This window comes from Equus caballus, chromosome 18 (genome assembly GCF_041296265.1).
Source record: "Equus caballus isolate H_3958 breed thoroughbred chromosome 18, TB-T2T, whole genome shotgun sequence".
Classification (NCBI taxonomy): Eukaryota; Metazoa; Chordata; class Mammalia; order Perissodactyla; family Equidae; genus Equus; species Equus caballus.
In genome coordinates, this window is record NC_091701.1 from 82,572,313 (window position 1) to 82,599,987 (window position 27,675).

General features: G+C 39.6%; 1 protein-coding gene across 2 annotated transcripts in view; it reads right to left on the minus strand.

Moving 5' to 3' along the window:
- Positions 1–27,675, minus strand: part of PLEKHM3 (pleckstrin homology domain containing M3) — a 176,120-nt gene that overhangs the window by 12,939 nt on the left and 135,506 nt on the right. For both annotated transcript variants that reach the window (XM_023622512.2, XM_023622513.2), the window contains exon 7: positions 16,253–16,410. In XM_023622512.2, coding sequence (XP_023478280.1) covers positions 16,253–16,410 — 158 coding nt within the window. The remainder of the gene's footprint in view (positions 1–16,252; positions 16,411–27,675) is intronic.

Consider the following 27,675-nt stretch of genomic DNA (forward strand, 5'->3'; position numbering starts at 1 on the left):
GTAAATAAATAAGATGAAATAATAAAATGACTGGTGCTTACTTAGTCCCAGCACTAGCAAGTGGGTGACCCACTCTGGACTTGACTCCCGTCTTCTGACTTGAAATCTGGCCCTCTTCCCATGGTACTAGCCTCATGGTCCTTTACATTATTCAGCACATCCCCAAATGCCTGCTAACACCCAAATCTGGGAAAAACAACTGGAATGCCCTGCAGTGATCTTTTTATTTACCTTTTAATCCCCAGAATTAGTTAAGGAAGCGTCTTTCCTTTGCAGCCCACAAAGCATCTGGCTTTCTCAAGTCTTGCACTTTGAGTTTGTGAACCAAGCTCAGCTAATACCTTTGACAAAAGCTTTACTTAAAATCTTGGCTTTGAAATAGAATGTAAACAAAGGTTAATTAATTCACTTGTTACCTTTGCTATCCTACTGGGGAGAGTAATTCACTGTTATCTTTAGTGCAAATGCTTAATAAATGCTTCTTGCTAATTTGTGGATGGTGACAGAACGTCTCAGTAATACTCTATGTATGTATATAAAATTGTAATAGATTTGACCTGAATGAAATAGTTTTTTGGGGATAGGGAAAAACTGATATTTCTGACACTTAAGTTTTTTTTATTGTTCACCTGGCATTTAATATAATTGTCAACAAACAAATGTCCGTCTCTTCCTGAGATTACTTTGGGAAATCTTGTTTAATAATAGAGAAAATAAAGAAACTGCAGGAGGATTTAAAAATTTTCTATGATTTCTGGAAAAAGCTAGAATATGTTATAATTGTAGGCATTAGAGAACCATAAATAAGAGGAATGGCTTTCTGTAAAAATGGCTAAAGTAGTTCAGGACACCTAAGAGCCCAGGAGATATTCAGAAACGTCTCGCTGCATCTAAGACAAAGGCAGTGAATATTAAGGACGTTATCAGGCTAATGCAGATGAAAAAATGGTCTCGGCTCATATAGGGACTTCCACTGATTCACCAGTCTACCTTTTTAATGTAAAACTGAGAAATTTAACTGTCAACTTTTGAAGTAAGCCTCTTTAAAAGAAGTAATATTAGGAAGATGATATGTACCTAAGACTCTGAATGAGACTTACTTCTATATAACATACTACACTTCAGTTCCTTAAGTACTAAGACACTTAATGGAGCTAAAATAAAATAAATTTTCAAGCATGGGTATATTAGAAAAATCCAGAAAAGTTCAGAAGGTAAACAGTGTTGAATTTATGAACAGCAGGATTAGTTGCTTAGGAATAAATCAGCAATATAAATTTATAAGGAGAAAGGCATTCAAATAAAAGACCAAAGTGTTTGTCATTACTTTAGACTGTTTCCCTATTTATCTCCCTCACCAATAGAACTCTCTTAACAAGATGGTATTACATAATTCCTAATACTTAATGGGTTCTGGGCCAGTGGTTCTCAAAGTGTGGTCCTTGGAACAGCCAAACCAGCATCACCAGAGAATCTGTCAGAAATGCAAATGATTGGGTCTCACTCTAGACTTACTGAATCCTAAACTCTAGGGTAGGGCCTGACAATCTGTGTTTTAACAAGCCCTCCAGAGAATTTTGATGAATATAAAAGTCTGAAAACCACTGCTCAAGGACAATCATTTCCAATGACAGTAGGGCTGCTATAAATATTAAGAATAAAAATCAGAACTAATAGGAAGTGATATTAACTAATGTTTTTATATAGGGCTTTACATTTTATATCTATTAATATTTTCTCATAGCTGATAGGTAAGAACCTGATTTTATTTCCCTTTAATTACGAGTAATATGCAGTTGTTTGTGTATTTATTGTTCTTATAAAAGATTTGCATATTTTTCAGTAAATTCGTTCATGTCTTTTGACCATTTTCTAATGACTTTATGGATTTTTTATATTCAGGAAATTAATACTTTATCATGTATTGAAAATATTGCTCCAAGTTCCTGTTTACATTTATTTGCCTTTATCTATAGAATTGTAAGCATTTAACATTTTTTATGTATTTAAAGGCATTTGGCTTCCATGGCTTCTGGGTTCGTGTAAGCTTAGAGAGACCTTCCCCATTTTAAGATTATAAAAATATTCACCCATCTTTTCTTCTAGTGCTTTATGGATTTATTTTCTACATTAAAATACTGGACCCGCCCAGAATTTATCTCGAGGCACGGAGGATGGTAAAAGCCAGGACTGTCCATCTCTCTCCGAGGCTGTCTCTTTCCCAGCTCCTGTTACAGAATGGCCCATATTTTGTTGCACTAACTTGCATGCCACCTTCATCATGTACTAAATTCCCATATGCCTTGGGTCTAGTTCCGTACTTTCTGAAATCGTGTTCTGTTGTCTGTTCCAATGCCAGCACTATACTGTGTATTTTATAATACATTTTTATATCTGGGAAAAACAATCTCCCTTCAGGTAAACAACCTTAGAGGTCAAATTCTGTATTGAATATATTAGAAAAATTTACTGTCACCCATCTTTATGTTAAATGAGAAAAATTTGGAATGTATATAATCAATTAATTAAAAAATGCGTATTATAGTTTTATTTATTTAAAATGAGATGCACCTGTATAAACATCTCAGGTGGTCAGGGACTAATTCTGGCTTTAAATATTTGACATTCTGAACATCTCAAAGGTTTTTCCTCTTCATATAATGATAAAGGTATTGTACAAATTTGGTGGGTTAACCTAACAGACTGACTGTTTACATGTTCATAAAGTTAGGAAACATGGTTCAATTGTTGAATAATGTATGAACTTTTAATAAGTAAAATTATCCTACTTTGCACGAACCAAGCATGTATTATCTTGGAAAATACTGCAATAATGCTTGAAACCTGATGCATAGTGACACTGAGTGAGAGAGGAAGATGCGAGCAAGGCCTTTTGGAGCGGCCCATTTTGTTCAGTGAGAACGCTGGAACTTTTGTTTCTGCTCTGCATATTAGTAAAAGTTGGATGGAACTGATAATCACAGTGGTAAAAGTAGTTATGCTATGTCCACAAGCAATTAACAGACACGTAAGACACGTGGAAGTCCCTGAAAACTGTATTTCTTTCAATGCCACATGTGTTCACAAGACAGGAATTGGATGGAGAAGTCTGGACGGTGGTAATCTGTCAGCAAAGGGAACTCCCCAGGCGACACCACAACCAGTCCCTGGGGGAAGCCAGCGGAGCCTTTAGCTCAGGCCTGGTGAGCCACATGCTGCCCTAACTACTAAGCCTTCCCTCTGCTTGTCTCTGGGCGTGGCCTGGGCCAGCTCTCTAGACCCTCAGGGAGAGAAACTGAGGTAAGAAATTTAGGGGTGGGGTTAGGCGGGAGAAGAAGGGTGGAATGCTGCTCAGGTACTTCCCGAGTATTAAGGGTCCCCTGATTGGGTCTCTCTCTTTTGAACAGTGTACTGTAAGCACCTCTCAGGGAAGCTGGGGAAAGGGAAAGCCATCTTCCTGGCGCTGCTTTGACGCCGCATCATTTCTGTCTCAAATCCCTGGGCTGGTGCGGCACTACTTGGAAGCACGCTCTCCCTGGAGCTTCCCCAGGCCCCACTATTCCCCATGCCTTCCCCACTGCCAAGCAAGGTTAGCTTGTTTCTTTTTGTTCTCAATTCTGAAATTTTTCTTTCAAATCATTGATGTAAGCTACTTTCCAGATAAGTCTTTTCATTTAAATTTCCTTTCTCTCCACCATCAAGGCTTCTATTTCTAGAAAAAAGTATTAACTCTCCTCTTAAAGAAAGTCTTTCAGATGTGCTAACCTCCCGTCTCTCAAGCCAAATGAGGTCTTTCGGTTTAAGTTACATCAGTTCAAGTTAGTGGCTTCTAATGTTTCTGATGCAGCCTTTGAATCAGCCACTGGTTTGTTATTTGCAAGTTAGTCTTACGTTATTGGTTTTAATAAAAGGAAATTCCCACATTCCTCTTTTTCACATCAATTACTAGGTTTTTCTTTTTTCGCTTAGGAACATTGGCCCTGAGCTAACACCTGTGCCAGTCTTCCCCTATTTTGTATATGGGATGCTGCCACAGCACGACTTGATGAGCAGTGTGTAGGTCTGACCTGGGATCTGAACCTGTGAACCCTAAGCCACTGAAGTGGACTGCATGAACGTAACCACTGTGCCACAAGGCTGGCCCCTGAATTCCCTTTTTTTTTTTTTTTTTGAGAAAGATAAGCCCTGAGCTAACACCTGCTGCCAATCCTCCTCTTTATGCTGAGGAAGACTGGCCCTGAGCTAAGATCCGTGCCCATCTTCTTCTACTTTATATGTGGGACGCCCACCACAGCATGGCTTGCCAAGCAGTACCATGTCTGCACCTGGGATCTGAACCAGCGAACCCCGGGCCACCGAAGCGGAATGTGCGCACTTAACCACTGCGCCACTGGGCCGCCCCTGAATTACTTTTTTAATGCTATCTTTCTCTGTTTGTTCATCAAAAGGTTACAACATTCTTCCCATTTCTTTTGGTGAGTACCCCTCCCAACCATCACCAGAAGTGACTGAGCAGTCGGTAGTAGTCTTTTCCCTCCTAGGATGGTTTGTGGGTCCCTCAAACTCCAGACTACTGCTGCAACAGAGGGCGAGGCAGAAGGGTACTGCATGGAATTCCACAGCTGGGGTCTCCACTCACCAGGTGGTGGTGCTGGGTGGGGATGCTGGCCTCCGGTGGGGGGGTGGGTCACGGGCAGATGATTGACAAGCTCTCCTCTGACTCTACAAAAGTTCTATCTACTGATATAATGCAATCAAATAGCAACTTCTGTACAGAGTGAACACCTACGGACTGTGCCTTTGTCTCTACTTTAAGCGGTTGGAAAGCTTTGGGACTGAACAGAGCGATTACTGAGGGGAGCTACGGATGGCATATGTAGGTGATCCTGACGCAGCACCGAGTGGCTTAGTACTCAGAATACTGAAGGGGTTTAATAAGGACATGGTAATGTACATTAGATGCCGAAATAAAAACACAAAGGACTTTTTAAAGACAACTTTAACAAGATATTACTATCTGTACTCCTATAATTAGTTGGATGAAAAAAAGTCTCAAAATATCCAAAACATATACTGACAAAACCAAGATGCTATTGTACCTTTTGTGATTCTAAAGCATAAAACAGTTCATTTCAGAACATGCTGCTAAGTCTGAAAAGTCAACATTTTTTGTATGGAAAGGTAAATACTCTTTTTTTCCCCTATTGTGTATTCAGGTTACTTATTTACAGTCCCATGGGGAAGGAAAAAGCACATACTAAAAAATGACCTAAAAGATGTTTTCAAAATTAAATTATCTGAGTAGCTTAGCAAAGCTCAAATTCCTGACATCAAGGTCACCATTGGGCAGTTAAACACGCCTGTCCCTAACATGTGATAGAATGTTAGCCGTCACTCAATAAAGCCACATATCTTGGTAATTTGTACATTTAAGGAGACAATTTCTCTGAAATTAGTTTAAAGGCTATTTAAAATAAAAGAAACTATGTTAATAAGTACAGATTTGAAAAACTAAAGTGAACTTTTCATTCATTCATGGCTTATTTATTATTTACTAGGTGCTGTTCTAGAGGCAGAGGATAGAGGAATGAACGAAATAGAAAAAGTTAATTTCTTCATGGATCTGACATTATTTCAAAAATGGTGGACTGAATCATAATTTGAATTTATATGTTAACCCCTTTAGGTAAATTGTATAAAAATCAGTCAACTTCACTGAAAATATCATGACAAACTATCAAACTAAGAGAAAATGCAAAGCACTGGATCTGAAGTAAAGCTCTTACTTCTTCATCAATAGAGCTTAAAACAGTGCTATCTGCCTGGCAGGCAAATTCAGAGAGAGGTGGCTTGTCACACGTCACACAACAAATTAGTGGCAGTTAGGAATGGCATCTAGACTTCCATATTCTTGGCCCAGAGATCTTTCTGTGGACCAGCCTGCTTCTACCTATTAAATGGATCTTAATGATTTTATAGCCAAGTAAAATTGTTCCCTTAAAACTACCCACCAATAAAAGTTTACAGATTAAATGTGATATTTTCTTGTTCTGATATGATGTGATAAAAAAGCTGGATATAACATTATGTATTCAATATGACCTAAATTTTATTAAAAAATATATATGCATACGTATGGAGAATTTTTTTCTTTTGCGTAATTTTCAAATTTTCTATAACGAACATCAATAAATTTTTACTTATAAAGTTAAAATGAGTTAAATAATGATAAACATTTCCCCATACAACAAAACAAAAAATCAGGTTGTCTGAAATGCTTAAAGATAAGATGATTAACACAGGTTGACTCACCAGACATCTAACTAGAAGCTTGGTAAGAAATTTGTCTAGGAGGAGATGACAGCCATCTATTCAAGTGACCGAATGGCTTCGAAAAACAATGGTGGCCTAGGGTTGTGTTTATAAATGCACCGTATTTATCAAGTGACTTAATGGTATAAAGGGTCAGGTCAGCCCTGAGGGTTTCACAAAAGTCCTGTCTGTGTTAGCAGACATTCCGAAACATTCTGACATGTGAATATAGGAGCCACCAGGCCAAGGTGAAATGTTATTTACCAAGTTACTCTTTGACCAAAGTTTAAAAGCCAAAAAAACTAGCATTGTGCTCAAGTTTTATCAAGAAGAACCTTCACTGACACAACAAATACATTTAAGGGCAGGCAGTCACACAGCCTATGAAGAGCAGAACTCCGTCCTGGTACGTCACCGCCCTGCTTCTGCCACCTCACAGCATCTGTGAGCTCTGTGGGCTTCCGGTTTTCTACCCCAAAGTGTCGAAGTGGTCTCCACAGTCCCTTCCATCTCTGCTAGCTCATGATCCTAGAACACAGGCAGGAGTCCTGTCCCCAACTAGTCGTGTTAGAGGACCACGGGGAAAGTTCCCCGACAGGCCCCTCTTCAATATCAGGGAGAGAAAAGCACAGCAAGCAGATGCAAGCCACTGGTTCCTCAGCAAAGAGAAGTCCCAATTTCCTCTAGCTGTTTCGAGGATCCTACACCTCATTACAAGACTCACCGAGTGAGTGGCTGCTTCCCAAGAAAAGCCACAGAAAGGAAATATCATTAAAAAAAAGTGTATATGCACTGGGGGAAGCTGTTCCCTCCCGTAAGCCTGACTAGCTGAGGCTGCTGTTCTCTATTGTTGAACAGGATGTCACAGGACTGCCAAGCACAGCCCCCAAACCTGCTAATTAGGTGCACTGACAGTGTTTGTTTTGGAACCATTTACCCACAAAGGAATGTGTCAGGCTGATTAGTGAGGGTATGTAATGTGTGTGTATTCGCGTCCAGATGAGGGCATAATCCAGGTATTCAGTCTGTTTGTGCAAGGTCTCACAAAAACGAAGGCTGAACAGATGGGAAGCTACAAGGAAAGACCAGCTGCTGGGCAGCACTCCTTTCTCCTTCTCCTCTGTAGCTCTGTTCTACTCCCAGGGCCCTTCAAAAAATTTCTGCCTGACATGAAATTCTCTTTTAAAAAGTGACGACCTGTAACTGGACCCCTAAAGAAATGCAACACCCTTTGTAAGGTTGCTGGAAAATCGGGTCTGATGATTTTCTGGCAGATAAGTAAGGGACAACTTTAGGCAAAATGGACAAATCAAAGGGGACTGGGCCAAGAGAAAACACAGCTCCTAACGGACTGTGTAAGTCGTGCTGAGGAAAACTGCATCTTAGCATCTTCTATGGGAAGAAATAATTCTGTACTCTATAATAAAGTGGTTTCTAGCTCTCTTTTTAAACCGACTTTTGTGAGGTTTGGCTACAATTAGCTGTTTGAAGCTTCACATGTACCTGAAGCTTAAAGAAAGCAGAAAGCGCCAAGGCCAAGAACCCAGCCCAGTCCCAGCAAGGCGAAGTCCTCAGGGCAGGGCGGCATGGACGCCCGTGAGACGCAACTGACAGAGACCAATTTGAAGGTCAAGTGTGTTGGGAGGAGGAGTCTCCACGTCCCTCAGTGCAAGTGAGACCTTTCCAGAGTCTGCCTGCATGGGTGAGAGCGAAGGGCTTTGGCTAAGTTCTTTGGAGGGCCTTCTTTTTCAGTGAGCTAACCTGACAAAACAGATTTGGAACTGAAGACGATAAGCCCTGTGAGAAACTCACTTGCTATGGACTTTTCCATGAGGCCGATGTCTGTTCTCGCTAGAGAGATGGAGGGAACGTTCTTTAAAAGTGTGTAGGTTGGACATGGCATCAGAGTACGTCACCTCAAGCAGGCAGAGTTTGGTGTTACTAAGTTTAAAGTCCTGTGTGCAATTGTTATTTCTTGGAAGAGGGGAGAGTGTGGTCATCTACTACATGCAAAGAAAAACTGGCAAGTAATGCTCAATCTGCTTCTCCAAATCCCCATGCTTTAAAACAAGTGACTCTTTTAAAGAGAAACCACCGAGCTGCAGATGCCCCTATCACAGGAAGCACACTTCCCTGGATGCCTTCCTAGGGCAGGCGGACGCTCAAGCCACAGGAATACTTTAAATGGTAGGTCACTTGCTTCAACCTTACATATAAAGCTGTAGTGCTACTTCAGACTTTTACTATGCTCCTCTGTCTTTGCAAGTATTTTTTCCCAGTTTTATTGAGATGCAATTGACATATAACATTGTATGAATTTTAGGTGTACCACATGATGATCTGATGTATGTATACTGCAAAGTGATCTCCACAATAAGTTAACATCCATCACCTCATAAGGTTACAAAATTTTTTTCTTGTGATGAGAACTTTTAAGATTTACTCTCTCAGCAACTTTGAAAGATATGATACAGTATTCTTATCTTTAGTTACCGTGCTGCACATTACATGCCCAGAACTTATCTATCTTATAACTGGAAGTTTGTACCTTTGACTACCTTCTCTCATTTCACCCACTCCCCACCCTCTACCTCTGGGAACCACCAATCTGTTCTCTGTATCTATGAATTCGGTTTTTTCAGATTCCACATATAAGTGAGATCATACAGTATTTGTCTTTCTAACTAACCAGCTTATTTAAAAAGCTTGTCAGTGTTCTTAAGGAATGCACATAGACTTGGGAGAACTGAACCAAATGGTAAATATTTATGAAATGCTTACTATATGGAACACACCAAATTCAGTGTTAAGTATCATCTTTTTACAGTGCACCCACATCTAAATACAGCCAGAAATGGTGTCGGGTCATAAGGTCCTGAAGAGCAGTGTTTTCCATATTGGAAAACCTGCCAGGATGATCTGTATGTCACACAAAAGTCAACAAAGCTGAGCAGATCAGACAGACAGGACGGGCCTGAGTTATGACAGCTGGTACATTTTCTAAGTCCCAGGCTAAAATGCATGCTGAGTGTTTTAAGATGAAATATTTATGTACTTGTGACCTGGAAGCACTTCAGTGTGCAGGAATGGCATCTTCACAGAAATGTGGGAAGCCAGACAGTCTCCTTCGCAGCATTATGTCCTTCAGGTCAAGAGAAGATCAGTGATGTAGAGATGTCAGAAAGAAGTTGGATAGTAGGCAACTTAAGGAGTTTTTTAAAAAAAAGTCTAAGTCCTGGGTCATTTTGTAGGTTTATATGACTTTTATGCTTTTACATTTATGTCTTCCTCTAAGTCTTAGAGCAGTTCACTCTCCTCTTCTGACTTGTAATTCTGAAAAGTTAGAGGCCTTATTTCTTATTCTCAATCAAGGAGGCTGTTTTGTCATTCCTATCACCTCAGAATGTGGGATTTTATCACTGTTTAATAGAATGCTCTCTCTCCCAAAGCTGTGCTTTATTCCTTCCTTTGGGACTGTAACTGCAGGACTAGGCTCAAGGAAAGCAGTCCTGTGATTGTGGGTCTTCCTATGGTATTTAAAATCTTGCAATTTGGATTTTAGTGTTTTCCTATTTAAATGAGAGAGAGGTATATATTTAATTTGTGTTTGAGAATAAAGAATCTCTCAAGGCAGACCTGTCAGCATTGACTTCGGAATGGAGGGGAGGTGTGTGTGCAGCTCAGTGAGTCTACCTTAGTAAACCAGTGCAGGCAGGTCTCCAGCCCCACAGGGACCCTCCCCCAACCCACCCTGCTGGGGGGACGCACAGAGGTGGGAGCTCCGCCACGTCTCCTTCCCCTCTCCCCTGACCGACAGCCCTTTGGCCAGTTTACAAAAGAAAGGTATGTGGCTCCCCACCCAATCTAACTCTGCTAGGGCGGTGAATAAAGGACAAGTCAAAATAACGGTTTTGGGGGAGGCTTCTTCAATGACAGAAGTACATAATTTTTTCAAATTTCTGTTAGGGGGTAGGCTGAAAAACAGTTTGAAGACTACAGGTACAGAAGAAACAGTGATGCATAATGAAAAAAGCATGGATTTTGCAGTCAGATATATTTGGGTTCAAGTTTGGGCCTTGTCTCTCAGGCCAAGGTTAACTGCCTTCTTGAACCTAGGTTTCCTCATTAATAAAATGGAGGTGACAGGGGCCAGCCTGATGGCATAGTCTTTAAGTTCTCCTGCTCTGCTTTGGCAGTCCAGGGTTCGCAGGTTTGGATCCCAGGTGCAGACACACACACGGCTCATCAACCATGTTGTGGCGGGACCCCACATGCAAAATATAGAAAAAACAACAAAACAGAGAAAGACTGGTATTGATGTTAGCTAGTCCTCCTTAAGAAACAAAGGAAGATTGGCAACAGATGTTAGCTTAGGACCAATCTTCCTCACCAAAAAAACAACAACAACAACAACAAAAAGGGAGTAACAGTATTCCCTCAGAGGACTGGCACAAGAATTAAATGATGAGAAATGCAAACTGCTGGCACTAGTACTAGCAAATATTCGTGCCTGCCCCTACAAACTCAGCATATTCTCTATGTCTACCGGAGATGGAGTTCTAAAAATTAATACTAGAGCTATATTTCTAAATTACACATACATGAAGCTTCCCTCTGCATAACAATTAATTTAATGAGGAAAAGAAAGTTTGACAGTTGATTAACATTTGATAAATGGTCAAATCAAATGAGTATGTTAAAACTGACTATCTTCTAATCCCAAAGTGCATAAATCAGTGCTTTAGATTAACACAGAGCTAACCTTTTTAGAAAATGTGGAGCTTTCTTCTTACCTACCAGGAACATCATTCCTCTGGATGGTACCCCTTCTTGGAGCTCCAGGTCCACCTCTCTACCGTGGCTCTGCCCTCACTTTCACACAACTGTCCATGGCTCACCTCTCACTAGAGACTGTCAGCTATTTGTGAGCAAAGTGCATGCTGTGTTCACAGTGTGTCTCCAGAACCCAGCCCAATGCAGAAACACAGTACGCTCAGGAAATCATCATTCAAAGAATGAATAGTCCTAATGCTTGTGGAATTTTTTTTTACTTAATTGTAATTATGCTATTCAAATGACATTTGGATCTGAAAGAATATTAAATATATTTCTGAGGACACAGAGGTGCTGAATTTAGCAAGATGGTCAAGGATACGTGGTAACGAATTCACTAAATACCTCATTTCTAAAATATTTTCTTCTTTTTCTCCCCAAAGCCCTCCAGGACATAGTTGTATATTCTAGTTGTGAGTTCCTCTGGTTGTGCTATGTGGGACACTGCCTCAGCATGGCCTGATGAGTGGTGCCATTTACGCGCCCAGGATTCGAACTGGTGAAACCCTGGGCCACGGAAGCAAAGCACGTGAACTTAACCACTCAGCCACATGGCTGGCCCCTAAGATTTCTACATACAGATTTTTAAACATGTTTTATTATAGAAAGTTTCAAAAGCAGAGTGAATAGTATAATAAACTCCTGTGTACTTATCACCAGCTTCAACAATTATCAGTCTCTTTCATCTATGTTTATCCCCTCTCTCCCACCATCAGATTATTTTGAAGCAACCCTAGATATCATATCACTTCATCCACAAAGATTCACTTACACATAGATTTTAAAATTTATCCACTATTCAAATTTATTTTTACTTACCACACTTATTTATTCAGCACATCTTTATGTACATGTCTTAAATCTGCAACTGTATTTCTGATTAAAGTTTTCCTTTAATTAAATCTTTTATTAGTGTTTCTTTTTGTCCTTTCCCAGAGACTTGTATAAACTACTCCCAGTGTTCAACCGGGGAGTGAACAACAAGCGACAGCTCAGTGGGTTCCTGGAAAGAACTATCAACCTGGAATTGCAGGAGGTGGTCAGGGCTCCTTTGACTCAGACATCTGGGCACGCTTGGAGAACTTCATCTGATCAAGGCAGAAACAGGATTCGAAATAGCTCCATGTTCTTTCCTACTGGGTGAAGGCCCCTACGAGCCCACAGATGTGCTAATGTGGTCATTCTGGTTGTGGGAATCTAGTACCTCTGACTATAACGATAGCTGTCTTAGAGGAGTGGTTCTTTGTTCTGGCTGTGACTTAGAATCACATGGGGAGCCTTGGAAGATACAGATTCTGGGGATTAAAATAACAGTCTCACAGGAGATTCTGATGTGCAGTCAGAGGGGAGCACCTCTGCTCCAGTCAAGGGACGAGTCCTGGGACCAAGGGCTTTACAAATGTATGTACAACCCAGCACCCTGACCTTGGTTTCTAGTATTCGCTCATAAGAGGAACCAGAGCTCCCTGGAGAAAGAGTTGCTTCTAAGATTAGGGCAAGAAATATGTAAGATGACCATGGAACATCTAGTAGCACCAGAAAGTAAGGAAATGCTCAAAAACAAAACCCCCACAATGACTGGGGTATGTCAAAGGGACACAGGAGCCAAGTGAAAGAGCTGAATGGCCAAACTTGGAGTAGTTTGAGCAACAAAATAAAGTAGTATTGGATTATAACCCAAAGTATAAAATAAACATGCATGAGTCCATACTGATCTGAACAATTGAAAAAATAAATAAATAGAGAAGAAGAGACAAATCTCTCATGCAGAAGAAGTCCACATAATTCTGTACCTACCTCATTCCCAGGGAGGGTGGAGCCTCACTTCCCCTCCTCACGCGTGGGCTGCACACAGTGCGTTCCTTCCAAAGAGGACAGTATAGAAAGGGGTGGGGGCGGGCAAGAAGAGTGACTGTACAGTGGAGAAAGCTGACACAAACTTTCCAGGGAGAAGCCACGCTGACGGTACGTGGCTGTGACGGGATGTGATGAGAATGGCACTTTACCTCTGTGGTCCTCCTCCCAGACCTGTAAAACCCAGTCTAACCATAAGAAAAACATCAAGTGTATCTCAGTACAGGGATTCTACAAAATACTTGACCAGTACTCCTCAAAACTGTCAAGATCATAAAAACAAATGAAGTCTGAAAAATTGTTACAGCTAAGAGGAGCCTAGGGAGATGCAACAACTAAATGTAACGTGGGATCTTGGAACAGAAAAATGACACTAGGTAAAAACTGAGGAAATCTGAAAAACTATGGACTTTAGCTAATAATCATGTATCAATATTGTAACAAATGTACTATATTATTAGATGTTAATAGGGGAACTTGGGTATGGAGTATATGGGAACTCCACACTAGATTTGTGATTTTTCTGTAAATCTAAAATTGTTGTCATAAAGTTTATTAAACTGTTCAGCTTTAGCCTTAGAGACAACTGTTCAGTTGAATGAGTTGTTTTATTTTAATAGGCTTTATTTTTTTAGAACAGCTTTAGATTTACATAAAAATTGAACATAAAATTTGTATATATATATAAAATAGTGGATTCATCTATTTCTACTTGCAGTTTTATTAGTTTTTGCCTCATGTATTTTTTGACTCTCTGTTCACATCCCATTATGTAATGCCCCTCTTTATCCTTGTGTGACGGACTGGTATTCCTTCTTTAAATACTCAACAAAATTCACCAGCTTCTTTATGAGACGACTTAAAAATCACTAGTCCAATTTCATTACTTGTTATAGGTCTATTCATATTTGTATTTCTTTTTGAGCCAGTTTTGGCAGTTTTTCTTTCTAGAAATTTATCCGTTTCATCTAAGTTGTCTAACTTGTTGACAGGAAGTTATTTATATACCTCTTTATAATTCTTTTAGTTGCTGTACCCTTTTTCATTTCTGAGTTTGGCAATTTGTGTCTTCTTTCTTAATTTCTTGGTCAGTCTAGCAAAAGAGTTGTCAATTTTGTTGATTCTTTCAAAGAACCAACTTGTGGTTTTGCTGCCCTAATGCTTTTCTGTTTTCTATTTCACTGATATCTTCTCTATTCTTATTCTCTCCTTTCTTCTGCTCGCTTTGGATTTAGTTTGCTCTTCATTATCTAGTTCCTTAACATGGACTTTTAGGTTACTGATTTGAGACCTTTCTTTTTCTCTGATATAGGTGTTTATAGCTATAATTTTCACTCTAAGCACTAGTTTAGCTGCATTCCATACATTTTGACATTTTGTATTTCATTTTCATTCATTTCAAAATACTTAAAAATTTCTCGTGATTGATTTCTTCTTTGACCCATTAATTTTTAGTGTATTGTTTAATTTTCAAATATTTTGGGGTTTCTCAGATTTTTTTCTACTAGGGATCTTAATTCCATGTGTCAGAGGACATACTTGGTATAGTCTCAATCTTTTTAAATTTATTAAAACTTCTTTTGTAGCCCAGCATATGGTTTATTCAGTCAGAAGCATTTTTAAGTTCAATTTTTATTTTTTTATTAAGTGCTTTTTATTGTGATATAATTTACACACCATAAAATTCAACCTTTTAAAGTATATAATTCCTTGATTTTTAGTGTATTTAAAAGACTGTGTGACCATCACCACAGTCTAATTCCAGAACATTTAATCACCTCCAAAAGAAACCTGTACTCACTAGAAGTTCCTCTTTTTTCCCTTCCCCAGCCATAGGGGGGAAGCCTCCTTTCTGTCTCTACGGACTTGCCTATTTGGGACATTTCATATAAACAGAACATAAAACGTGGGCTTTGTGACTGGCTCTTTTTGTTTAGCAGAATGTTTCCAAGGTTCATCCATGCTGTAGCATGTGCCAGTACTTTGTTCCTTTTTAGGCTGAGTAGTATTTCGTTGTATGGAGAGACCACATTTTGTTTATCCGTTAATCAGTTAATGGGCATTTATGTTATTTTCACTTTTTGGCTATTATGAATACTGCTGCTATGACATTTGTGTAGAAGTTTTGTGTGGTGTACATTTTTAAAAAGTATGTAACTCTAGGCTGTGAGCTAAGTACCTGTATTCAGGGAACTGGAAGCTGGAGTGTGTATGTCTGTGTCTGTGAGTGTGAGCGTATGTCTGTGTGTGTCTATGTATGTGTGTATGTCTGTGTGTCTATGTGTGTTAGTGTGTGTGTCTCTGTGTGTGTGAGTGTACGTCTGTGTGTGTGTCTGTGTGCTTATGTGTCTGTCTTTCTGTGTGTGGGGCCAACCCAAGTTCCTGGATATTTACAAAGAGTCTTTGGGTTTAAGAAGAGGCCAGAAAGGCTGAGTCAACTCTTAATATTTTAGCTCTACCCTCCATGCTCCAGCTCTTCGTGGCTACATGCCTCACCTTCTGTCCTGAACCACAGCATAAGTTAGCCCTGCAGGGTGGGAAATGAGTCATGACATCCATGCCCAAAGAAGCCAGTGCACATACACACAAAGTGTGCATATTTCTAGTATGCTTTTGGGATGAAAGGAAAAGTGATATGTATCATTTTGTGATTTAAGAAAAGCAACAGTAAAACCCCTGCTCTCACTTGGGGGGAAAATCATCCATCACTCAAGGGATGTGATGATACCCAAATATTACTTTGGTTAGAAAAATAATCCCACATAAACTCCCACTTTTCTCTCCTTTGGGTCCTAAAACTTTCATCACTATACTGCAGTGATCTGTGGAGAAGAGCAGATGGTGAGGCAGACAGCTGTTCCCCAGTGTCCATTAGTGTTAGTCCTTGGTCCATCAGTCTTGGCCTTCTTCTGGGACTGCGACTTCCCACTGCCCATCACTTGGCCCTGAAAGGGTTGTGAGGATTGTCCTCCCAATCTTCATCCTAAAGATGCATCTGAACACTCTGTGTTACCCAATAAGGCAGAATAAACTGATGCTTCTTTGCAACACTGTTATCTTATTCTGGATAAAGGTGTTGAGGGAAGAGTTGGAAATAAGCACAGGAAACCAAAGGCTAAAGAGTCCCCAAGAATAAGGGAAATCTGACACGGGAAGAGAGAGATAAGCACTGGACTAAAAGCCGGCCTGATCTGGCCAATGAAACCGCACGAGACATGTTCAGGTATGCTTCTCTAAGCAAGATATTCTGTACCTGCTTGTTGAAATATCCTCAAAAGGGTAGAGGATCTCTCCGTTGTTACAGATCTCACAGATGAACCCCTTCTGGCTACAGAGACTGCAGCTGTACACGTGGGAGGCGGCAAATTTAATGACCTTGCCCAAGAATGGAGCCAGCTTTCCCTCTATCACCTGCAGAAAGAGAAATGGGACAGGGAAGCAAATTCATTGAGAACGGAAGTCTTGGAGATACAGGAGGACTGGAATTCCCTTCCTTTACACAACAGGAAAACCTCTAATTATAATTCTCAGCAACTCTGAGAAAGAAAAGACAGTATTTTTGCTCCAAAAGAACTCTCTGGTTTAAACCACTGGAGGCTGGAAAATGAAGACGCTGAAACTTCTTTGTATTCCTCCTTCTTTGTAGTGTGGTGAAGGGGACTGAGGACCAACAAGTCGGGAACCCTGCTTTCAAACACCAACTTCACGGTTACAGCGTGGTGGATTTCCCAAAGCAGACTGAAAACATACAGGGTAAATACCAGTTCAATAATACCTTTTCTCTGAAAAGTTTAACAGGATAGATTTTTACCTTCTTCCCCAAGAACATATAACAAATGTGGAAAAATAGTTTTCTTCTGTGGCTGATAAGCACAATAATATAAAGAGGTTTCAATTTGACTATCTGAAGGCAGCATTCAGCGTGAAGATTTTTTAAAAATCTCTTAATGTTTAAAAAAATGAGCCAATTTAATAAAGGGGAGATTTCACATAACAATACAGATTTTTGGCTTCTTTTGAAAAATCATTAGAGCTAGCAAAACCAGGCCTGAATTCCAACATGTTTATGATCCTGATTTTGGGTAGGCACTGTTATCCCACTGAGCAGGAGCTCTCTAGCTGACAGGTGTCCCCACGAAGCCCTAGTGTCTTGCATCTCCTGCCTCCCATAAGTACCTCACCTGCTGGCCTGCCAACATCCATAAGTTTGGAACCTATAGTCAGTCAGATCCCTCCTCACTTAACTAATACTGCATGGGCCTCATACACTAACAAGATAAAATCTGCCTTTATTTCCCTCTCATTAATGCACATGCATATGCATGCTGATTTTGATATAAGAAAAAAATGAAGATGAAATTTAATTTGGAAATAGCTGGAAATAATTGGAAATAGCTGGATACTTTCAAATGAATACATAGTTAAAATGACAATTTCACATAAAAACATCTGAAGGAAATGTAGTAAATCATACCTAAAGAGAAATTACAGTGCCAACATGAGTAAAAAGTAACTGAATACAAAAATAAGAGTACAAGGAACGTAATTATGTATTTTGCAAAAAATGAAGCCACATGTAATATTAGAGATAGAAACTAACATGCTTTTTAAACAGCACAGAACAATCCACGATGCTTTAAAAATGAGCACAATAGTGACTACTCTAAAGAAGGGAGCAGGTTGGAGAAGCAAGTCCTTCACTTTGTATATAGTTGTTTTTTGCATTTTTTAAAACAACGTGTATTATTTTTGCATTAAGATGCAGAAAGTGAACAGAAAAATCAGGTTTACTACTTTATAAGAGTGGATTTTTTTCCTAATAAAGGCAGTAGAAATTATGCTGGCTGTCTTTTGAGTCAAGCAGGCACACTGCCCACCCTTCTCTGACTTACTCTTCTCTCCATGACCTTCAAGAAGCCATAGACAGACCTCCTTTTATTTATGTTTTCTCATGGACCATTAACTCCGATACACCCCAGTAAAGTATGCTCCTAATATCAACATGATACCCACTTTCTAAGAAATAATCACGACCACATCATATACCTGACCACCAGGAAACACTCTCCAGCGTGTCTTAGGTTCTTTCTAAACTGTGATAACAAGACTTCAGCTGAGTTTGGCTTTACTTATTTCACCCTTCCCTAAACAACCAAGGCTAATGACACATTTTAAGAGAGGCACTAACAAACTCTAGTCCATTTATGGGCAAACATCAGGGTATAGGACAGTCTGGAAACCAAGTAAGTAAAGGTTATTTGCAGGAACTGAGGATGAGAAAAGAAGGCCTTAAGGGAGACATGAGAATCATCATCCAGGATTTGGAGGAGACTGGACATCTTGTGAATCAAGGTTTTTCTCTATCTAGAAGATTTCCTTGGGACAAAGGGTATGAACGTTTTGAAATATTTCACCAAATTTATACTGTCAGCAATGTATATTTACTCCAATCTAGGGATTTTAATAAGCTTTTAAAAATTAATTTGGGGATTAATACCTTTACAACATTTAGTTTCCCTATCAAAGAACCTGATCTATATCTTCATTTTATTAAATCTTCATTTATTATTGCTTAATAAAAATTTGGTTTTTTCCTTTGTTCCTATTTAGATTTTTTTAAGGTTAAACTTTTATATAATACTTTTTCTTATTAGCTATTGCTGGTATATTAGAATATACTGACATTTGTGTACATCTTACATATGACTATATTACTGAATTTTCATGAATGCTAATCATTTTTAAGTAATTCTTTTGGTTTTTCTGAAAGTAATAACCTGGTCCCTTCCTTTCTAGTGTTACATCTCTGTTCATGTTTCATATCTTATTGCATTGTCCAGTGCTCCTAAAACAATATTAAATAGTAATGGTGTTAGTGGACATTCTTGTTATTTCAAGGAGACTCAAACTGGATATTATGGTGTCTATAGTGAGTGGCTTATTTTCTCCATCAAATACACATCGCTCATCATGTACTACGTTTTATTGATTCCCTTTCTCTCTTTTTAAATAACAGCTCTATTGACATATAACTCACATACCATGTAATTAACCTAGTTAAAGCCTATAGTTGAACCATTTTTTGTTTGCCCACAGAGTTGTGTACCACCACCACAATGAATTTTAGAACATTTCATCAACTCTCCCCAAAATTCCCATACCCATTAGCAGTCACTCCCCTTTTCCCTCTAACCCGTCGCCCAAGGCCTAGGCAACCAATAGTCTACTTTCTGTCTCTATAGACTTACCTATTCTGGATATTTCATGTAAACAGAATCGTACAATATGTGGTCTTTTGTAATTGGCTTCTTTCACTTAGCATAATGTTTTCAAAGTTCATGTTGATTCTCTTTTAAATGTTTCTAGTGTAAATCTCTTTTTCTCATCCTACCCCAGGCTTTTATCATCCCTCTCTAGATTAATGAAATAATCTTCTAGTTTTATTTTTGGATGACAGTCTATTTCCTTTGATCCATCCAGAATATATACTACAGTTTAAGACATCACTTTCTTCGTGTATCACGTCTTCCTTCAAACCTTTGGTGAGTTCTTATTTTATCATTAACAAAAACTCTTCACTCATTCATTTCATAAAATTATATTGAGTTATCACATCCCAGATACTCGACACAAGAGTGAACCAGATAAAACTGGAGCTTACATTTTGCCTGGTGTACAGGTGTTTGCATAAGCTGACTCCACACTATCTACCCAAACTCATTTTCCATTTGTTAATATGTATTTTCTGTTGTGAGGAACTTTTCCCTGAGTAGAACATGTTTACTCTGGCTCCTGGGCCTTCACCATGTCATTTCCTCTATCTGGAGTTTCACTTCTCTTCTTAACCCTTATTTAAATTTCTCCTAGGCTTCATGGCTCAGATCTATTATGGCTTCATCTGGAAACCCATCTTTGGCTACTTTAGCTGTCATAGATCTCTTGTGCTTCATATAACTTACTTTTACACCATACAATTTAACATAGAAATTGATGCTGTTTTGTAGTCTTTGCAACTATTTAACATGTGATTGTTTCACTTATCCCACTGCAGATTGAACATATAAAAATGGTGATACTACCTATAAAACGGGATTTTATATGGAGCAACCTAAAAGAATGTAAATTGCTTGAAGGCAAAGACTGAGTCTCATACTTGTCCTAAATATCCTCTCTCTGCCAGCCACCTGAGTTCTTGCTGACTGACCAAAGATGCTTTCTTGTCTCTTTCCTTGGCCGCAGCAGTCATATCTTAGGGCTACCTTTGTGTCTCAAACATTTTCAGCCACTCCACTCTGCGGTTTAGGGAGGAGCAGAAAGAGCACATGGATTTGGTGGCAGCTCAGCTACTCAGGAACTCTTTCTGCTTCTTTACACCTGATTAATTGCTCTTCCTATTTGTCAACCTAGGTTCATGTTCTAAAGGGCTGAAGCTGCTGGAAATTTTTCCTCTAGAAATGTGAGGTAATATTCTATAAGTTTATTTCAGAATTTACAAACACTTCTTTAATATTATAGAAAGGAAAACTTTATACTTACAACTTCCTAGGGTAAAGGTATGTTTAGGAAGTTTAAATCTTGTCTTTGAATATAACTACTAGCAGCACTGGGAACGGAATCTAGCTCTTCTGCCTTCTGGTCTAAAGGTTTTACCAATATAAAAAGTAGGCTTCAGGTGTGACATCTCCTAGGGTTCTTTTTAAAAACCAGATATATCTTTACTTTGGATAATTGCTTAAAAAGAAATCAAATGTCCTGCATCCTACCATCTCCTCCTGCCCCCAACAGTCTTGCAACTTTCACTCCCACTTCCTAGCCTTCTTGGTGGGAGCTTAAGGTCAGAGCCATATTCCACAAACACCAGGAAGATGGTGGCCTCAAAGAAAACCAAAGCCCGAGGCGCCTACTCAGGTTCCAACTGAGAACGAAGAGTAGAAAAGAGCTGTCAGGATGTCAATGGACCTGGAAAATGATTCCGGGCAAGAGAAAGTCAAATGACCAACAAGCTAGCCAACAAGCAAAGAGGCTGAGGGTTGCCAGACACGAGAACTCTGCTGTGTCAACCCTAAACTGGAGAGCCTCCTGAACTGGCAGCACTCCCAACAGGGCCCAGAATGGGGAATAGTCCTACAAACTGTATCCAGGCTAGAGTTGATCCAGGGGCTTCCAATATCACTGAGAGCAAGCCAGGACTGACTAGGGCAAAGTAAACCACAAAAGTACTTCCTTAATAATACTAGCCTAGGCCAGCCTGGTGGCACAGCAGTTAAGTTCGCATGTTTCACTTCAGCAGCCTGGGGTTCGCTGGTTCAAATCCCAGATGCGGACCTGCCCACCGCTTGTCAAGCCATGCTGTGGCAGGCATCACACATATAAAGTGGAGGAAGATGGGCATGGATGTTGGCTCAGGGCCAGTCTTCCTCAGCAAAAAGAGGAGGATTGGTGGCAGATGTTAGCTTGGGGCTAATCTTCCTCAAAAAAATAAATAAATAAAAATATACTAGCCAGGGGGCTGCCCGGTGGTGCAGCAGTTAAGTGCGCATGTTCTGCTTTGGCGGCCTAGGGTTGGCTGGTTCGGATCCCGGGTGTGGACATGGCACTGCTTGGCAAGCCATGCTGCGGCAGGCGTCCCACATATAGAGATGGGCATGGATGTCAGCTCAGGGCCAGTCTTCCTCAGCAAAAAGAGGAAGATTGGCAGCAGATGTTAGCTCAGGGCTAATTTTCCTCAAAAAAAAAAAAATAATAATAATAGCCACTAGCTTGTTAAAAAAAATCTAATGGTGGTAAAATTTTTGCTTCTTGACAAGTTGGGTGCGTTTTCCTGGTGTGCAGTAGTTTGATTCATTAGGGAGTCCCCCAGAGAGGCTGACATTACAGAGCTTCTGATACTCCCCCAGAACTTGGTTGTCTTTGGGTACTGGGAAGCAGTGGGACAGAGTGGAAAGAGCAAGGTTGGAAATTGTCTTTCATACTTTTTTCCTACTTGTAATTAAGTTAGTCACAGGTTAATATAAGTTTATAACAATCCATCAACAGTCACAAGGCCACCCCATTCATCTTTAGCCCTAGAAGGCTGGTGGTTTTGGCCAACCAGGTGGTCCTTTGGATACGTCACAAGTGATGGAGAAACAGACCTCTGAGACGAGGTTCACTTATCCCTCCATTTACTTTCTCCAAAGTGCCTGTCCATGTGAACAAAATCACGACAAAGTAATTAGCAGAAAACACATTTAACTCTTCCCCCATCTCCTCACGCGCTACACTCAACTTTCTTCATCTTTTCCATACACCAAATTGCCCTATCTCCTTGAGAAAAGGCAGATGTCCAAAACAGGCTGAAAGAGTTTGTTTCTGTTTTCCATTAAACTTAATTTCTTGTACTAAGTAAGGTGCTTGTCTGATTTATTTACTTCAGGAGAGTGCATATACGACTCAGAGGTAATATACCAACTGGGTGTTCAAAGACTACTACATTCTTCCATTTGTAACTAAAACTATGTGTCCTTCCATCGTGCATAAGGGCAAAATGCAATATCAAGCTGATATCTTCTTCCGGATTTTGCTACTTTTCACTTTTGCAGTCTCTCTACAAATTCTTTTCACTCTATCATGTCAGGTACTCCCCAAACTCAAAGAACTGTCAACTATCGCTTTCCATGATCCAGCTAGCTGACAAACATACCAAATATGCTTACCCTTCTTGAGTGACAGCAGCCTGCGAGAGCTGCTGGGTTCAACTTACAGCTCAGGGATATGCATTTTCCCTCTTCTATTCTGGTCAAGATGGTCAACACTGGAATCTGAGGCCTATGGCTTTCTTGCAGACTAAGACAACAGACTTTATTTGATTTACTTTCTTGCAGACCAATCAAAAATTACAATTAACTTAAAAAATAACCTAGTGCTGCCTTCTCCAAACCACAGTTTCAGAAACAGCTGCTTATTACTCATGTGTGGCACCAGGAAATTGCAGTGTCATGTTCAAGGCCTGTAGCCCATAGGGATCTGTGGGATTGGGAAAAGGACACAAATGGTTCTTTTATGCCTGTTACCTTCACTCCTTGGCACCACCACAAAATTCAAAATCTACAGGGGGAGAGGGACAGAGCACCAACAACTTGGACAAGAAAAAAGAGAGAAAAAGCTCTTACTCAATGGATCTTTTTATGCGTTGGCTAATTCCTCCCCCTGATTTGTGCAGTTCCTTCTGTCTCAGTACAAGCATTCCTCAGCCACTGAGTCACATCCAGATTCTGGACAACTGCTGGGAAGACTCTGATGAAGCGGGCTGCCGCACTTGACAAATGGCCCCTCCTCTGAAAGTCCAACCAAAAGACCCATTCACCTTAAACAAAGCCACCCGCCACTCGCTCACTAGGAATAAGCTAGCTGGAGGAAATGGGAGAATCAAAACTGTCACACACTGTAAAATGATTTCCAATATAATTTAGTTTGCATTTCCTTGGCCAGAGGACCATCAAAGGTTGCACTACTTTCTTTCTGAGTGCCATTTCTCAGCATTAACAGGTGAGTACACTAAAGTTTAGTGACCTAGGCCAGGTGAGTTCATGGAAAGTTAGGAAAACACAGCCTGTGGATTCTGCTCAAGTTTGAAAACCCTAACACATAGTGAGAATATTCTGAATCTTCATTCAATTCTAAACTTTATTCCCCTTAATCATAAATCCTTAAAAAGAGAAAACAAACAGCATACCACCATATTATTTTTCTTAAAAATAGATATAAAAAGCAAAGAGAAAATAAAAAGTAGAGGGGATTTTCCTATTTCAAACAAGTTTGTTAAAAACCCTATTTTCCCATAATTAAGCCTTGAGCTCCTCATCATGGCTCAATGCTGGGCTGTCTGTATGTAAACAGAAAACTGTGCCTCCTTTGATGAGCTGCTCCCACCTGTTCCTCCATCACAGGACTGCTCTGAGGCAGCTGAGATCTGGCTAATCGAGCACGTCAGTGAGGGTGGACTGTGACGTCACCATTAGCTCCTATCTGATCCTCTCCCAAAGGTGACAGCTTTTACTTAGAGTTTGGAAATTATGTAATAATTTATTCTGGCTTGATCTAATTGGGTAAGATTTACATTTTCCTATCAAATTACATCATTTCTATCAAATTAGATTTTGCTTCTTGCTGGAAACAAAGTCTTAGCGAATAAAGGAGAAAGAAATTTCAATTTCAATTTTCTTCAGTAGCTGAATGGCAAAGATGAACCCAAGAACACAAATTTCTTACTCAAAAACATATGAATAGGGCCTACTTCAGACAGTTTTTCTGCACCACGTAAAGCACCTCTAGGGGTATGGCCTAGTCAGGCCACAATCTCATGGAACTTCAGTGGAAGCATTTGCAAAGAGCAAGTACAATTATGTGGTCCAACTATTCTGAGCCCCCAAAAAAGCTGCATAGTCTAATATAAGCACATGTGTATTATTTATGGGGAAAATACATGAAAATATTTTAAATTGAGACAGTTCCAGAAAATTCCCATGGTGTGGTCAGCATAATTTAACTTGTCCATTCAGTTAATTAGTTACATGCCAGAAATAAATCTGATTTGGGTCTCTACTCTTCACTTCGGCACTAGTTCCTGGTTAAGACACTATTAAACAGTAAATAAGGAAAGGCCCTAATGGTCTTGCTGACTCAGCATTCTTACTTAACACAGGAGAAAATGGAGGCCCAGGCAGGTGCTGTGAGCCGCCCAAGGTCACCCAGCTGTTCAGTGACAGGCCCCGACTCTCCCTCTTAAGCTCTCTTTACCAATCTAGAAGGGGCCTCTCTGAGGGCCTCTGGGGTCAGAGTGCAGCCTCAGTGTTTGGTTCAGCCTGAGACGTCTGAGCTCACCAGACACCTACTGATCCACCGTGGAAATGGAGGATTTCTAGAACTGACTCAGCCCTGCATGGGAGCAAGATGCACAGTCTGGACTGGTCCAGGTTTACAACCACCTTTGATCTGAACCCGATCTGCCTTTGCCTCAAGGAAAGTTTTATTATTCAACATATTCAGTCCTTGTATGAAAATTCTTTTAAATGGTCACATCTTGTGTAATTTTCCGAAAATGGAGTATGATTTTGAATAGTGTTTTATTACTGGTTGAACTATATTAATATATTATTGATGAACTGAAACTCATTAATTAAAATAACACAAAATTCTTTGACAAAAATGGACTTAACATCAACTTAAACTGCAGGCTATTTACCAAGCCAAGAGAAGTAACTTTATTACAGGGAGAAGCAACTACAGCTGGAAAAAACAGAACAAATCAAAGTAACTCCCAGTATGTGGGAGAAGTGAGGAAATACGGTTTTTCAGAGAGGACTTGAGGAGACGCCAGTGTGAGACATCTGAACAGAAAAACAACAGAATACCCCATGTGTAAAGGGAGAGAGAAACAGAGGAGGAATACAAGCCCCATTACCTGATCAGTAGGGACAGGAGAGAGAAAGGCAGAGAGTAAAGACAGAAAGGAGAGGTGGGAGAAGGAAGGAAGCAGAAAGAAAAAAGGTGGAAAAATAGAGAAAGGCAATTGGATGCTCACAAAAAGAAACAAAGGACAAAGCTGCCTGAGAGCTGAAGGGGAGTGAGGAACCTTGGCTTCTGTTCCCAGTTAAGGCCCCAGTAAGCTGTAGGACCTTTTCTGTGAGTTGCTAAACCTCTCCATGCCTCAGTTTCCTCAGCTACAAAATAAAGTGATTGGACGAAGTCATTTAGAATTAGATGATCAATACAGATCCCTCTTAGTTTGAAGATTCTATGATTTTGTGATGAACCAACAGGGAAAACATCAAAAGAAGCTTGTTGAATGCCCCCAGGAACGTAGAAAGGGGATATCTGGGGAGACAGATAAAAGGTGAGTTTAACCAGACTAATTAGAAGATACCCAAGGAAATTTTCAAAAGAAGCGAAATAACGTCGCCAGCTTTTTATTCCTCCTCTTGCTAAGTGCCATTCAAAGAGGGAGTTAATGCTTTTCAGGAATCATCCCCTCACAGGTGTGCAACCAGATACCAGTTTTCCTGAAGACCTCTGCAAATCCCTTCCTTTCATCAACGCATTTAATTAGTTAATGTTTAGATAGCACTCAGGGATGAAAAGCACCATGTAAGTGCTCCACACTGTTATTACTTAACAGCTTTTATGAGACCAGCAGTGCCTAAGATTACATGAGAAACTAAAGTGAGTTCCTGGCTAGAAGGTTGAGATCTCATGAGTTGCTGGGTCACTGATGAGGGAAACAACCCTGCACGTAAACTGAGACGAGCGCTCCATTCGCTTGCACGCCATAGTCTCAAGATCGTCAGTAATTTTCACTCTTTGCCTCAAGGCATCAACAAGTAGTGAACCACACTCACCACAAAGTACTGATTAGGATTTCACACATCTTGTCTTTCAAGAATATTATCTGCTGTTTGTGGTGTCTGTATGTTGGACATCTGTCTACCCAGGACACGGATTCAAACATGTGTGGCATATGGGAATTTAGTATTCAAGTAAAGTGGGGAAGGATAAATTACTTAATAATTAATGTTGGGGCAACTGGTTAGCCAGCATGGGAAAAAATAAAGCTGAATCTTTAACTCATTTCATAAAAAAATGTAATTCCAGATAAATTGAATATTTAAATATAAAATGAAAACCATAAAAATATTTTTAAAACTAGAAAAAGGTATTAGAGAGAAATGTTAGAAAACATTTACATGGGGTAAATATTTTATCATCTTGGAAACCATATGAGTGATAAATCTGCATATATAAAAATAAAAAATTAGTACAATCAAAATACCACTTACAAAGTCATATGACAAAAAATAGGGAAAAATATTTCCTATTTATATGATAAAAGTGCCAATTTCTTTAACATATAAAGAGCTCTTTCAAATTAGTAAGAAAAAGTCCAACAATATAATTTAAATACAGGTTAATGAAATAAACAGGCAATTCACAAAAACTACAAATGGCCAATAACACATAAAAGAAATGCTCAACCTTACTTAGAACGGAAAAAAATACAAAATAATAAATAAAATAATAGTGTGAAGTTATTTTATTTATCAACCTGGTGAGGATTAAAACTATCGTTAATATAGAAAGTTAATGTGGGTGTAGGAAAACAGGCATTCTCAAGACACTACATGGAAGTATAAACTGGTTCCACCTTTTCAGAAGCCAAGTGGCAACATTATCCAACTACAAAGCATGCGTCCCCTTTGGCCTGGCAGCCTCATGTTAATGATTTTATGCTACAGATACCTTCAGGGGAGTGCACTAAGAAATGTATGAGGCTGCTCACTGCAGTACTGGTCCTCACAGAAAAAACTGCACAGTTAAGAATTAAGGTAACTCTACTGTGATGGAAGAACAAGGCAAACTTTTATGTGCAGTGAATGTGTACATGTGCCCAAATATCCACAATATACTGTTAAGTGCAAAAGGCAAGATACAGAAAGGTAGTATAGTTTGATCCCACTTGCAAAAAATAAATAATTAATTAACATTTGTAAATATGTAGAAATGTCTGGAAGAAGACAGGCTGGCTATAATTAATAAAAGCTACCTCTGCAAAGCGGGGTGTGGGGCAGAGAAGTGCAGACTTTAAAAACAGAATTATGCAGTGAACTGTCAGAAAAAGAAATTAAGAAAACAATCCCACTT